Raw genomic sequence first — 14,406 nt, 5'->3', positions numbered from 1 at the left:
ACAAGCTTTCAGAGCACTGCTCCTTCATCAGGTGAAGTGGAAGGAATCGCACAGGCACACACTTTATATGCAGAGAGATAATGGCACAATAATTCCAGGTAATTAGGAGTGCCATTAGATAGTACAAATGGTGTGAGTGGAGTGTTGACAGGCTGAATAACATGTCTTTGCTGGTGATCGAAGTGTCAAGCGGTGTGAGTAAAGTGTCAACAGCTGAATAGCAAGTGAAGGGATGATCTCTGATCCAATTAATTAAGGCGGAGACATAATTATGAAAAATCAAAAATAAGATGGTGCTAGAGACAAACCAAATGGCTTGAATAGCATTATAGATACAGGACTTGCATGACCAGGTCTAACCAAAGTAACAATTAATCCAAAAAACTGTACAAACTAATTAAGGTAGATAATAACAAATTATCAAGGTGATCATGTCAAAATAGAACAGTAAGGAAGATTTTACATGGAAAGTATAGTGAGGTTACATGTAGCATGACATGAACTCAAGATCATGGTTAAGACCATCCTCATGGATGTAGAACTTGGCTATCAGTTTCTGTTTGGCGATTCTGCTTTGATGTGCATCTTGAAGGTCACCTTGGAGGACCACTTACCTGAAGTTTGGAGGCTGAATATCCTTGTCCGTTGAAGTGTTCCCTGACTGGGAGGGAACATTCCTGCCTGGTGATATAAAGATAAAGGAGTTCACTGATATGGAGAAATTGGAGAAGCTAAGATTGTCCTCCTTACAACAACAATGGTTAAGGGAAAGCTCAAGTGTTCAAATTGGTGGGAGGTTTCGATACAGCAAGAGGAAAAAACCGTTTCCTTTGCCAATGAGGTGGTATTAAAAGTCATATATTTGAAATAACTTATATAAGAATGAGAGGGAAAATTATTTCACATAGTTATTGCGATTTGAAATACAGTACCTGAATGGATGGTGTAGTCAAATTCATAGGAACTTATGGAAGTAAATAAGATATTATTTGAAGAGAACTAATTTGTATAGTTCTGGAGAAAATGGGTTGTGGGATTTATTGGACAGCTCTTTCAAATTAATTGCAAACAGATCACTTCCATGTTTTATAATTCTGTGTGGAGAATTTGTAGTTAAAGCAACAGATGTGGAAATGATGGTTTTGGACTGGGGGGGACAAGGTCAGAAGTCACAGGACAGATGTGAAAAATTTGAGCAACTCCTCTACAATCCTTTTAGCTGTGATATTGCATAATGGAACAACCTCTGGAAATCTAGTGGATATATCCATTATTGTAAATGAATACTGATTCCCACTTTTTGTTTTAGGTAGGGGTCCTACACAATTAATTAAGACTCTCTTAAAAGGTTCCTTAAATGCAGGAATAGATATTAAAGGTACGGGTTTTGTTACTTCCTGTAGTTTTCCAATTACCTGTTATTTATGACATGTCTGGCAAAATTCAACTACATCTTTGTGCAGTCCAGGCCAGTAAAAATGATTTTGTATTTTAGCTTAAGTTTTTCTTACCCCTAAATGACCCTCTACTGGTAGCTCATGTGCCACCCGCAACACCTACTTTCTATAACTCACTGGCAATATGACTTGATGAATTCTGCCCATTTCTCATCTGCCTGAATATGTGCTGGTCTCTATTTCCTCATTAAGACATAATTTTTAAGATAATAACATTCAGGGATACATTTAGTTTCTTTTTCTGTGTATGCCTTTTGATACAACTGCTTTAAATTTTCACCTTTCTGCTATAACTAAGCTGATTTATCTGAGTAAAGACATCTGCTATGTCATCTAACTGCTCCTGGCTTGTGTGAACCATCTGATTAAATAGGGTCTCTGCTAATTCCACTTCAACTTTCTTATATATACTCTTTGATCTCTCTTGTTTTAACTGGTAGCTTTGTGACCTCATTATCACACAGTCTGGAAAAATCCCAGGATATGAGTCCTGCAATAGTTTAGTTGCCTGAGTTTCCACTGGCTTTTCAACCACAGTAGGCAGCATTCAGACCTGTTAACCAGCTATATCATTAGGAAGGACAAATTGTATTCCTGGAGCTGAGAGTCTGTCCAGTACTCCTACCACAACTTTTCCACTCTTCACTGGACACTTTAACCTCAGTCTACATAATTGAGCATTTCTTGTCTCACCGTGAATTCCCGTTACTAGTGTCTTTTCTGGCAATAGTTTTCTCATCTTTCAACATCACCGATTTAGAGGACCTTGTATCTCTTAATATTGTAACTTCTTTAGCTGCTACTCCTGGCCTATGCAAGTAAATTTTACCTTTGCAGGTATGTGGTTTTAGAAGATCTGGCACTTCTTCCTTAATCAACCACTCTGGTGCAGCTTTCTAGCTTCCATTGTTCTTTCAGCTACCACTCCAACAAAATTCATTGGCTTATCCCGTTTTCCTAATTGGCTTCCCAGTGTTTTTCCTAACCCACCAACCTGTGATTTCATGTGGCTATTTTATTGATGTGAAAACACTGGAACCTTTTAACTTCTCTTTCCCCTTCAAGGGTATCCTTTTTACCCTGTGGTAAATTATCCTTATGATCTTCACCGAGATCTCCCTTTCCCTTTCCACGTGAGGATTTCTCTTTTCCCCAATTTCTGTCCCTCCCAGATTGAAATTGATTTTGGAAACCAACTTTGATTTATGCACCAACTCATAATCATCAGCCACTTCGGCTACTCATCTTGCTGTTTTAACTCTGCTCCTCCACGAGTTCTCACTATTTCAGGAAGTGAATTTTTGAACTCCAAAATAATTGTCTCTCTAAGAATTTCATAGGTTTGCTCTATTTTTAATGTTCTTATCCACCAATCAAAATTACTTTGTTTGGTCCTTTCAAATTCAATGTAGGTTTGACCAGGTCCATCCTTAGATTCCTGAAGCGTTGTCTGTAGGCTTCTGGCACAAGTTCCCATGATGGCTTTCTTCACCTTCTCATATGCCCCTGTGATACCTCCTGTGATATGATGCAAATATCTCACTAGCTCTATCTACAAGTTTTGTTTGGATCAATAAAACCCACATGGTCATTGGCCACTGCATTTGTTTAGCCACCTTTTCAAATGAGATTTAAAAAATGCTTCCATAATCCTTCTCATCAAATTTAGGCAATGCTTGAATATATTTAAACAGTTTCTCACCAGGCCTTTGGCTACCATGGGTTTGCTCACCCTCACTCTCTTCCTCATTAATCTTACCTTCAGCCTTCATCTCCATCCTTTTAAAATGACTTTCCTATCTAAGTGCCAATTTCTGAAGTTCAAACTCCCTCTCTTTCTTCCTTTCCTCTCTTCTTTTCTCTCTCTTCTCTTTCTGCTTTAGATTGTAATTCAAGCCTTTTCATTTCTGTTGCCATTTCCTTGTCTTTTGCCTCTAACTCAAGCTGCTTAGCTGCTTCATTTTCAATTAAACTTTAGCCATCTCTAAGGATTCTGATGGTGTTTCCAGCAAATTTAAATGCTGAGCTATTGCTGTAATTATCTTTCTTTCCTCATGGAAGGAGGCAATTCCAACTCCAGCTTGTCTGATAATTTCAGCAGCCTGGGCTTAATCACCGTTTTTAAAACTCTCAAAGACACTTCTTCCATCCCCAGAAAATGCTTGGTGTCTGAAACAGCCTTTGCTATCCCAAGCACTGTTTAAACCAACCAAATTCAACGCCCAGAACAAAAGACAGTAACACCGGCCACTCTCAGCCTTTGAGTCCAACAACCCTAATCCAATTTGGAACCATAGAATAAATCCCACAAAGAGCCCCCAATCTGTTATGGACCAAGCCAGACGCTAACTTTGCTAGTTGTTTTAAGCAAGTTTAAGCAGATATTCCAGGAATGATGCAGCGAGTCAAACCACTTAGTTTTAAACAAAACAGAATTTATTTACAAGATTACTGAATGAAACACAAACAAAAGAGAACAGAATATATAATAACTTAACCTATCTGAAAATTCAACAGATTACCCCAACTGAATGATGTTGTTTCAAATACTTGCAACAATCTCCATAAACACCACTTGGCACAAAAGGTAAAATCAAACACAGGGTCTTACAGGAGAGAGAGAGAGAGAGGGATGCAGAGAGATTCAACATGGAACATCTTCTTCCAGGTAGCTGTTTATTGCACCAGCAGCCTCAAAACTGACTTGCTAAAACCATACCAAACCAGAGAAAAGGTGAGCTGGGAGAACTGGCCATTCCCCTTTCATTGTACATTTTTCTTATACTTGAAAATCTTTTGCCTGAGGCAGTATCTGTTAACTAAAGTCAAACTGGCTTTAAAACCCTTCAAACCTAGACCCTTCAGAATTGCTGCTTTTACGACTTATCTGAAAAACATCACAAAGAACAGCGTAACCATATTAAAGGAGCAGCATCGTAACAATACAGCTGCAGGGATGGGTGTGAGATTGGTTTGGGAAGGAATGTTTAGCCATGATGATGAAGTCATCATTATGTGGGGTGGACTCGAAGGTCTAGTTGGTCTTTTCCATATAATTAGTTTAGTACTTTGAAGACTGGTAAGTGAGTGACTTTGTTGCCTGATTAAAGTGCAACAGTATAGATAATCAATTGCCTGGCAATTGGGTAAGTTTAATCTTGACAAAAGCATGGGAGACAGAACAAACCTGACTGAAATGGTAATATCTGACACTACAAAGAAGTTGTTACTGCTCGGTTGACTAAACATGAAACTGCTATGTGCTTACTGAGGAGTTCTAGGCTCATTCCAATTCAGCAACTTGCTGTGAAATCTTTGTTCATATTTTGACAGCTGTGGAAAATTCCACCAAATCATCTGAGGCAATCCACAATATTCTCTGTGAAAGACCGCTCCAATTCTTTTAAAACAAGGTGAATTTGCACTATCCTGTTGATGCTAATCCAGATATGTAATCTTACCAAAACCTAAACAGTTCTTTCTTGGCCATACTCTAGCTTGCTGCAAGTTTCATTGAAATCTGTCTATTAATTTTTGATTACATTGTTTATAAACAGACAAATAGATGAATAAACAAGGGCTGAAAACATGACATTTGCCTAATTTCAATGGTGAAGGTCATTAATGGCTCTTTAAACTTTGTGGAATCCTGCTACTTGGTAAAAATTACAGTTTCTTTGACAAATTGATAAGGAGGTTGGTGAAATAGTTCCAGTACAAAGAAAACACCTGTAACATGCCTGGTCCAGCTGTGTACATTTGATTAATGCTCTGGATGTAATTCAAGAAACCTTGGAATGACTACTTGGGTACACATTCACTGTTGACCTTTGCATCGATTGGCAAAGTAGTGCCTGCAGTAAAGGTAAGCTACAGGTTTGACTAAGCATGTGCTGGACCTCATTGACAGCTACCTTTTGCAATGTACAGCTTCAACCAGCACTGCTGCTGAGTCACTAGGATTTAGGAAAACTTTGGTTTATGTATCCTGTAGTTAGGATGCCTGCAGATAGAAACTGCATGCCTTGCTGACTTGGCCTCTACCCTTTTTCCAGGATATAGGACATTACTAACAAAACACTAATATTCATCTTTATAGGATGGGCAAATTCTTAAAACTGGAAGACTTGCAGGTAGTAGACCATATGAGAAAGCACCAAACAAATATTGAAATAAAAATGTTAACAAAAACTTTATGACACTTTTTAACCCTTCTATTGTAGCCCTTTAAACTTGCTTTACTCACTGTGGTAATGCTGGATGCTTCATTTGTACAAATCTGAGATTATACGACATGCAGGAAATAATGATGGAAAATGGGACATGTGTAAATCATTGACTTGGAAATTCATGGGACTGATCCTAACCTACTAGAGTAATATTGTTGGAAGTGCAGCAGAATACTCATTCGCACATGAAAATCTGAAATTCTGTCAAAGCCAAAGGAGTGGGACTAACTGCAAGGAACTTCCTGACCTTAATTTTTTTCTTCACTTAAATATACCCACATTTGGATATGTACATCCAATATCTTGCCAAGGTAATGCCAGCATCAGTGGAAATTATGCTTACCTGCTCAAATCTATTTCCAATTCTTCTGAAATTGGGCAGTAATACAGAGGAGAATTAAGGCTGAATGGTCTGCAGGAGGGCCCAAACCGCTCAATTTATTTTGCTTGTCTATGAAATCTCATTTAATGGGAGGACAAATTGGGCAGACTGTTTGCTTGCTTTGGGAGGTATGTAATTAAGAAATATGATGATGTACCTGATCCCTGATGCCTTCCTGCTTAAATTCTGGGCATAAAGGCCACTCTGAGAGAGAAAAATAAAACTCCCAGTCATACTTGGAAATGAACATACTGGTCAAACCGGATTATCATTTTGAAGAATGCAAGAGGAGTCAGATATTGCCTGATTACCAAATGAGGCCGTTAAGTTGCCACTTAATAACTATTCATGGACCTCATAACGCTGCCACTGTTCAACCCATCAGGTCTGTGGCTGTTGAAGGCCATCTCTCTGCTTGTGTTACTGAGCCTACTGAACCCCTCCCTCTCCCTGCATTACTCACTTGTGGTCTGTGTCCCTCTGTGATCCCTCTGTGACAGGACTCCAGTACCTGTATTTTCAGCAGCAGCCACAGCCTCTCCAGTCAATCCTGAGCATAAGAGTTGCTGAACATGAGAATTGCTGAACATGAGTTGCAGACTTCTGATTGACTGGTCTCGGAAGGTGAGTTATCCATCCCTGGGATTGAAAATCCAGAAGGAAGGCTCCCAGGTGGCTTTAACACTGACTGGCTTGTGGATTGGCAGGTCCTCCTGAGAAGAGAACTCAGAACTTTTGTGGCTGTCCTGTTGGCAGGCTAAGCTCTTATAGCCCCAATAAGGTTTTTCCTATTGCATCACTGGACAAAGATGTAAACTCACTGGCTTTGGGGCTCCTAGCTTGTCAGTTATTAAAATTATAATCCAGAAAATGGGAATCTGTATTGGTGACCTCTGCCCCTCGTTTGATCAATTTTCTGCTATGCTACTGACTAAGATTGCCACAGAAGCATATATCCCACAAAATACAGTTACTATTGGAGTTGCTTATTATGCACTTCTAAGAAATGCTTTTCCTTTTTCTTCCTTATAGTCTGGTATTCAGACCACTCTGAAACCAATAATCTTGGACGAAATCCTAGAGGAAAACAAAAAGAAAGTTAAAGATATTATTGCCAAAGAAAGTTTGGGACCCCAAGAGCATATCAAACTGTATGATAAATATACTATGCTCATTAATAGACAAGCTGATTTGGACGTGGAGCAATTCCTGAATGAAGAACATACTTTTGAAGAGAATGCACAGGAAATTATTAAGTACCTGAACCTGAAAGAGGAAATTAAGTATCAGTCTCAAAAGGTACCTATTAGCTCAGGTTTAAATGATAAATTATAAGTTATGTTGTTTATATAAAGTGTTATTGTAAATACATTTTAATTGTTACAGCTATTGCTCCATTTTCTTAATTACTCCATTTATGAAGCATCTTAATCTACATTTGATAACTGATTACTGAAGGGTAGTATTAACACTACTGCATTAACTAGCTAGCTGATCATATAATGAAAGAATTTCTTTCTCGCACTATTGTGTTTTTCATGTGGCTATATAAATATACTTATTTATTTTGTGTACTTGCCTTAATCTTTGCTCTAGGTTGTTCGCCTGGGGATGTTTGAGGTGCACTGTGATGAACTCATAAGAGCTCTTGTGAAACGGGCGGAAACTCTATATGAGAAACTTCTGAACAAGTTAAACAAATATCATCAGGATGCAAATAAAGCGTTAGTACTATTCCAAACTCTGCTTCTGAAAAATGTATCTTTTTTATAAGTCCCAGTATAATTTCACAACCTTTCAAACACAACAGTTGGAGATATTTCCGAATAAACTTCCCCAAATCTTATTTATGCTGCTAAACTGCGCAGCACTTTTTTCCAATCTCTGCTAGACCCTACATACTAAATTCAAACATAGTAAATGGTATGCAGTCTACCTGATGCCAGAGTGAGGGTGATTTCAAACTATCTTGAAAGGGTGATCTTCTTTTGTGATGAGGGCTCACATGTCTGACCGTCTCCCTGGAGAGTTGCACTCTCTTGCAGTATTGGCTCTTGGTCATTTCATGGGTATTTTTTGATGAAAGCTTTTGTGCCTAGGATATAGTTTCCATTAAATTCCTGCCTCTCATCCCTTTTCTCTGCCCTCTGAAAATTCGGGGCCCTGCACTTCCTGTGAAAGGCTTTGCTTCTTATTGCCATTGTACCCAAAGATTGAGAGCTGTGTACCCAACTGCAATTTGCTGCTTTCACTATGCTCAAGGTGTATCCAGTAATATTTTAGTCACTTTGCTCCCATCTGTCATACCCATCCACAATTCCAGGAGGGTGGTGACCTGCAGTACTGCCCTGGACAATATCCTATGCATTCAGTTGTTTCTCAGTGGTGCATGAAGTTGATTAAATTATCTGAAGACTGACATTTGTAATGCTAGAGACCTCAGAAGAAGAAGGCAATAGGCCATCCACTCAGTTACTCTGACTGAAGATAATTGCAAATGATTTTGCATGAATCTGTTGGATTCTCCCAGAATTGAAGAAAGGAAGAATATTTGTGGATTCTCCTGTTTCCCCGATGCAATGTTTAATTGTCCACAGCTGGATGTGGCTGAATATATTGCATAGTTTAGCTCTGATCCATTGGTTGTGGGATCACTTCACTCTGTCTGTTGCATACTGCTTCTGCTGTTTGGCGTGTAAGTGGTCCTGGGTTGGAGCTTCATCAGCTTGACACTTCATTTTTAGATGTCCCTGGTGCTCTTTCTGACATACATTGTTGCACTCTTCACTAAACAAGAGTTGGTCCCCTGACTTGATTCTAATGGGTAAAGTCGGGAAGCATGCCAGACCAAGAGGTCACAGATTGTGGCTCACCTCAATTCTGCTCCTGCAGCACATGGTCAGAGATCCTCTTGTATGCCCAATTTTGCATTGCTGGATCTGATTGAAATCTATTTCATTTAGCATGGCAATAGTACCAATCAACACAATGGAGGATAGACAGATAGTTTGATGACAGTTAGTCCATGTCGAGTTCCCTTTTTTTGAATCTCTCATAATCTACCACAGACCTAGTGTAGTAACTACATCTGAGCTCAGTTAATACTGGCGCCACTTAGCCACTCTTGGTGAAGGACACTGAAATTTCTCACCCACAGTAAATCCTGTATCCTCAACTAACTGATTCATAAGCTGAGGTGGTAATTGTGGTGAGGTGGCAGTGGTAACCAGGAGGACGTTTCTCTGCTTCTGTTTGACCTGATTACAAGATATATCTTGGGGACCAAATTCAATGTTGAGGACTCCCAAGCCAACTCCTTGTCAACCATACACCACTGTGTTGAGGTAGGTAAAAACAATGACTGCAGATGCTGGAAACTAAATTTTGGATTAATGGTGCTGGAAGAGCACAGCAGTTCAGGCAGCATCCGTGGAGCAGCAAAATCGACCTTTTGGGCAAAAGCCCTGGATACCTTTCACGAGTATTTTCATTTGGTAGGACAGGACATATCCGGTGTTAGAGATTGTCTGTCTGTAAGAGACAATTCTGTAAGAATTACTTACTGTTGCTTGACTAATTTGTGGATGGCTTCCCCAAACCTCCTGTTGTTGGTAAGAAGGACTTCAGAACTGAGTTTGCCAATGTTGTTTATGGTGTGTATATTCAATCCTTTCTTTTGACTTTGTAGCAGTTTGATACAGCTGAGTGATTTGCTAAGCTATTTCAGATGTTATATAAGAGTTGCCCATATTAAATGCATCTGCAGTCACATGTAGCTGAATGCAGTTGAGGACAGCAGATTATCCATCCTCATTGTGAGACCACATCTCCTTAGTGCGATCAGTTCTCTTTTCTGACTTGATTGAATCCCTGCCCACTCCTTCATTTACCTGCGTGACTTGGATTCTGTTGAGCATGACCATTTCTTAGCAACCTCACAACCTACCTGTTGTTGTCACAGATTTTTACAACCTCTATTCCATATTCCATGATGTACTTTACAATATCTCATAGTCAACTTCTTTATAATACCTGTCCTCTTGTCTTTCTAAACTATCCACCACTGCAGCATTCAATCACACAACCGATAATCTTTCCCTTGGAATATCTTCTCCATTATGTTTCTCTGACCTCTTTGGTTTAACCTTGAGTTAATTAGTTCTGTTTTATTAATGACAGGTTATGTCTTGAATTTGAGAAAATAGCAGAGAAAGCCCTGATGACACCTCCAAATACACAAGCATTAATGGAGTTGAAGGTAATTTTTTGCTATGCAAATAAGATGGTGTGAAAATTAGGTACAAATGAAAATGTACCTAATTAATTAGGAACTAATTTGCACTAATTAAGAAATAGTGCAAAGCAAACTGTAGTGTGTTAAGCCTTATTACAACAGTACAGAATATTGGTGAGGCTACATCTGGAGCACTGTGTACAGTTTCAGTTGTATACTTAAAAAAAATACTGGCATTGGAGGCTGCTCAAAAGAGATTCATGAGGCGGACTCCTAGAATGAAGTGTTTGATTTATCAAGAATGGCTAAGTAAGTTAGACTTATTGTGATTAGAATTTAGAAAAATTGAAGGTGATCTTATTGAAACATAGAAGATTCTAAGGGAGCTTGGCAGCGTTGATGTTGAGAAGATGTTTCTAATGAAAGTTGAAACCTGGGTCAGATTAATGTCAGTGATGATGAGTTTTCACTAAATAAAAATTTTGAGGGAAGAATCTACTAATTTAGAAAGGACAACATGGGACCATTATATTTATATCTGACTTGCCCTCCCACCTCACCTCTTCCAAATCCATAATAGCAAAATAAACATAGGAAATTTTATATGTGGTAATATGGTTACTTTTCGAAACTTGTGCACTGTGAGTTTTTGGAAGAGGAGTAATATAAATGCATAGGTGGAAGATGACAATGATTCCAAAAAAATGGATATCTTAAAAGGTGCTATGTTACAATATTGGTGCAGAGTTGTATTATATGACATCCATCATATTCTATACTAATCCATCATGAAGTGACCAACATGGAAGAATTTAGGGTCACTTAGAGTCCTAGTCATAGAGTCATAGAGAGAAACAGCATGGAAACAGACCCTTCAATCCAACCCGTCCATGCCAACCAGATATCCCAACCCAATCGAGTCCCACCTGCCAGCACCCGGCCCATATCCCTCCAAACCCTTCCTATTCATATACCAATCTTTTAAATGTTGCAATTGTACCTGCCTCCACCACTTCCACTGGCAGCCCATGCTGCACACGCACCACCATTTGCGTGAAAAAGTTGCCCCTTAGGTCTCTTTCATATCTTTCCCCTCTCACCCTAAACCTATGCCCTCTACTTCTGAACTCCCCCACCCCAGGGAAAAGACCTTGTCTATTTCCCCTATTCATGCCCATCATGATTTTATAAACCTCTATAAGGTCACCCCTCAGCCTGTGACGCTCCAGGGAAAACAGCCCAAGCCTACTTAACCTCTCCTGATAGCTCAAATCCTCCAACCCTGGCAACATCCTTGTAAATCTTTTCTGAACCCTTTCAAGTTCACAACATCCTTCTGATAGGAAGGAGACCAGAATTGCACACAATATTCCAAAAGTGGCCTAACCAATGTTCTGCAACATGACCTCCCAACTCCTGTACTCAATACTCTGACCAGTAAAGGAAAGCATACCAAACATCTTCTTCACTATCCTATCTACCTGCGACTCCACTTTCAAGGAGCTATGTACCTGCACTCCATGGACTCTTTGTTCAGCAACAGTCCCTAAGACCTTACCATAAAGTGTATAAATCCTGCTAAGGTTTGCTTAGCAGGACCTCACATTTACCTAAATTAAACTCCATCTGCCACTCCTCAGCCCATTGATTCATTTGATCAAGATCCAGTTGTAATCTGAGGTAAATTTTTTCGCTGTCCACTACACCTCCAATTTTGGTGTCATCTGCAAACTTACTAACTATACTTCTTAAGCTCAAATCCAAATCATTAATATAAATGATGAAAAGTAGTGGACACCGCACCAATACCTGTCGCACTCCACTGGTCACAGGCCTTCAATCTGAAAAACAACCCTCTACTACCACCCTCTGTTTTCTACCTTTGAGCCAGTTCTGTATCCAAATGGCTAGTTCTCCCAGTATTCCATGAGATCTAACTTTTTTAATCAGTCCCCCATGGGGAACCTTGTCGAACGCCTTACTGAAGTCCATATAAATCACGTTTACTGCTCTGTCCTCATCAATCCTCTTTGCTACTCCTTCAAGAAATTCAATCAAGTTTGTGAGACATGATTTCCATGCAAAAAGCCATGTTGACTATCCCTAATCAAATACATGTAAATCCTGTCCCTCAGGATTCCCTCCAACAACTTGCCCACCGCTGATGTCAGGCTCACTGGTCTATAGTTCCCTAGCCTTGGCCTTACCACCTTTCTTAAATAGTGGCACCATGTTACCCAACCTTCAGTCTTCTGGCACCTTACCTGTGACTATCAATGATACAAATATCTCAGCAAGAGGCCCAGCAGTCACTTCACTAGCTTCTCACAGAGTTCTAGGGTACACCTGATCAGGACATGGGGATTTATAAACTTTTATGCATTTCAAGACATCCAGCATTTCCTCTTTTGTAATATGGACATTTTTCAAGATGTCACCATTTATTTCCCTACATTCTATATCTTCCATGTCCTGTTCCACACTAAACACTGGTGCAAAATACTCGTTTAGTATCTCCCCCATCTCCTGTGGCTCTACACAAAGGCCGCCTTGCTGATCTTTGAAGTTACCCTTTTGTCCCTAAGTTACCCTTTTGTCCTTAATGTATTTGTAAAACCCTTTGGATTCTCTTTAACTCTATTTGCCAAAGCTATCTCATGTCCTCTTTTTGCCCTTCTATGCTTAAGTATACTCCTACTGCCTTTATACTCTTCAAAGGATTCACTTGATCTATCCTGTCTATACCTGACATATGCTTCCTTCTTTTTCTTACCCAAATCTTCAATTTCTTTCATTATCCAGCATTCTCTATACCTACCAGCCTTTCCTTTCACCCTAACAGGAATATACTGTCTCTGGACTCTCGTTATCTCATTTCTGAAGGCTTCCCATTTTCTAGCCGTCCCTTTAACTGCGAACATCTGCCCCCCAATTAGCTTTTGAAAGTTCTTGCCTAATACTGTCAAAATTGGCCTTTCTCCAATTTAGAACTTCAACTTTTAGATCTGGTCTATCCTTTTCCATCACTATTTTAAAACTAATAGAATTATGGTCGCTGGCCCCAAAGTGCTCCCCCACTGACAACTCAATCACTGGCCCTTATTTCCCAAGAGTAGTTCAGGTTTTGCACTTTCTCTGGTAGATACATCCAAATACTGAATCAGAAAATTGTCTTGTACACACTTAACAAATTCCTCTCCTTCTCAACCTTTAGCACTATGACAGTCCTAGTCAATGAAAAGCACAGCAGGTCAGGCAGCATCCGAGGAGCAGGAAAATCGACATTTCAGACCGGAGCCCTTCATCAGGAAATCCGCAATAAGGTTGAAATCAACTAGGAAATCAATAAAGGCTCCAGCCCGAAACGTCGATTTTCCTGCTCCTCGGATGCTGCCTGACCTACTGTGCTTTTCCAGCAACACATTCTCAACTCTGATCTCCAGCATCTGCAGACCTCACAGTCTCCCAGTCCCAGTCTATGTTTGGAAAGTTAAAATTCCCTACCATAATCCCCCTATTATTCTTCCAGATAACTGAGATCTCCTTACAAATTTGTTTCTCAATTTCCTTCTCCCTATTAGGGGATCTATCATACAATCCCAATAAGGTGATCATCCCTTTCTTATTTCTCAGTTCCACCTAAATAACTTCCCTGGATATATTTCCGGGAATATCTTCCCTAAGTACAGCAGTAAGTTACCCCTTATCAAAAATGCCAGTCCCCCTCCTCTCTTGCCTCCCTTTCTGTCCTTCCTGCAGCATTTGTATCCTGGATCATTAAGCTGCCAGTTCTGTCCATTCCTGAGAGAATGATCATATCATTCGTATCATCCGTCGTCATTTCCGCCAGATCCAAACGGACCCCAACACCAGTGCTTTATTTCCCTCCCCTCCCCTATCAGCGTTCCGAAAAGACCACTCCCTCCATGACTCGCTCGTCAGGTCCACACCCCCCACCAACCCAACCTCCACTCCCGGCACCTTCCCCTGCAACCGCAGGAGGTGCAAGACTTGTGCCCACACCTCCCTCCTTACTTCCCTCCAAGGCCCCAAGGGATCCTTCCATATCCGCCACAAATTCACCTGCACCTCCACACACATCAT

The 14,406-nt window shown here is 40.0% G+C and overlaps 1 protein-coding gene across 1 annotated transcript in view; it reads left to right on the top strand.

Moving 5' to 3' along the window:
• The window catches only part of dnah7 (dynein, axonemal, heavy chain 7), a 414,399-nt gene that overhangs the window by 67,384 nt on the left and 332,609 nt on the right, over positions 1-14,406 (top strand). The window contains exons 12-14 of the mRNA XM_043692898.1: positions 7,101-7,367; positions 7,665-7,792; positions 10,248-10,326. Of these exons, the coding sequence (XP_043548833.1) occupies positions 7,101-7,367; positions 7,665-7,792; positions 10,248-10,326 (474 nt within the window). The remainder of the gene's footprint in view (positions 1-7,100; positions 7,368-7,664; positions 7,793-10,247; positions 10,327-14,406) is intronic.

Source organism: Chiloscyllium plagiosum, chromosome 7 (assembly GCF_004010195.1).
Source record: "Chiloscyllium plagiosum isolate BGI_BamShark_2017 chromosome 7, ASM401019v2, whole genome shotgun sequence".
NCBI classification, from domain to species: domain Eukaryota; kingdom Metazoa; phylum Chordata; class Chondrichthyes; order Orectolobiformes; family Hemiscylliidae; genus Chiloscyllium; species Chiloscyllium plagiosum.
This window is presented reverse-complemented; position numbering and strand designations above follow the sequence as displayed.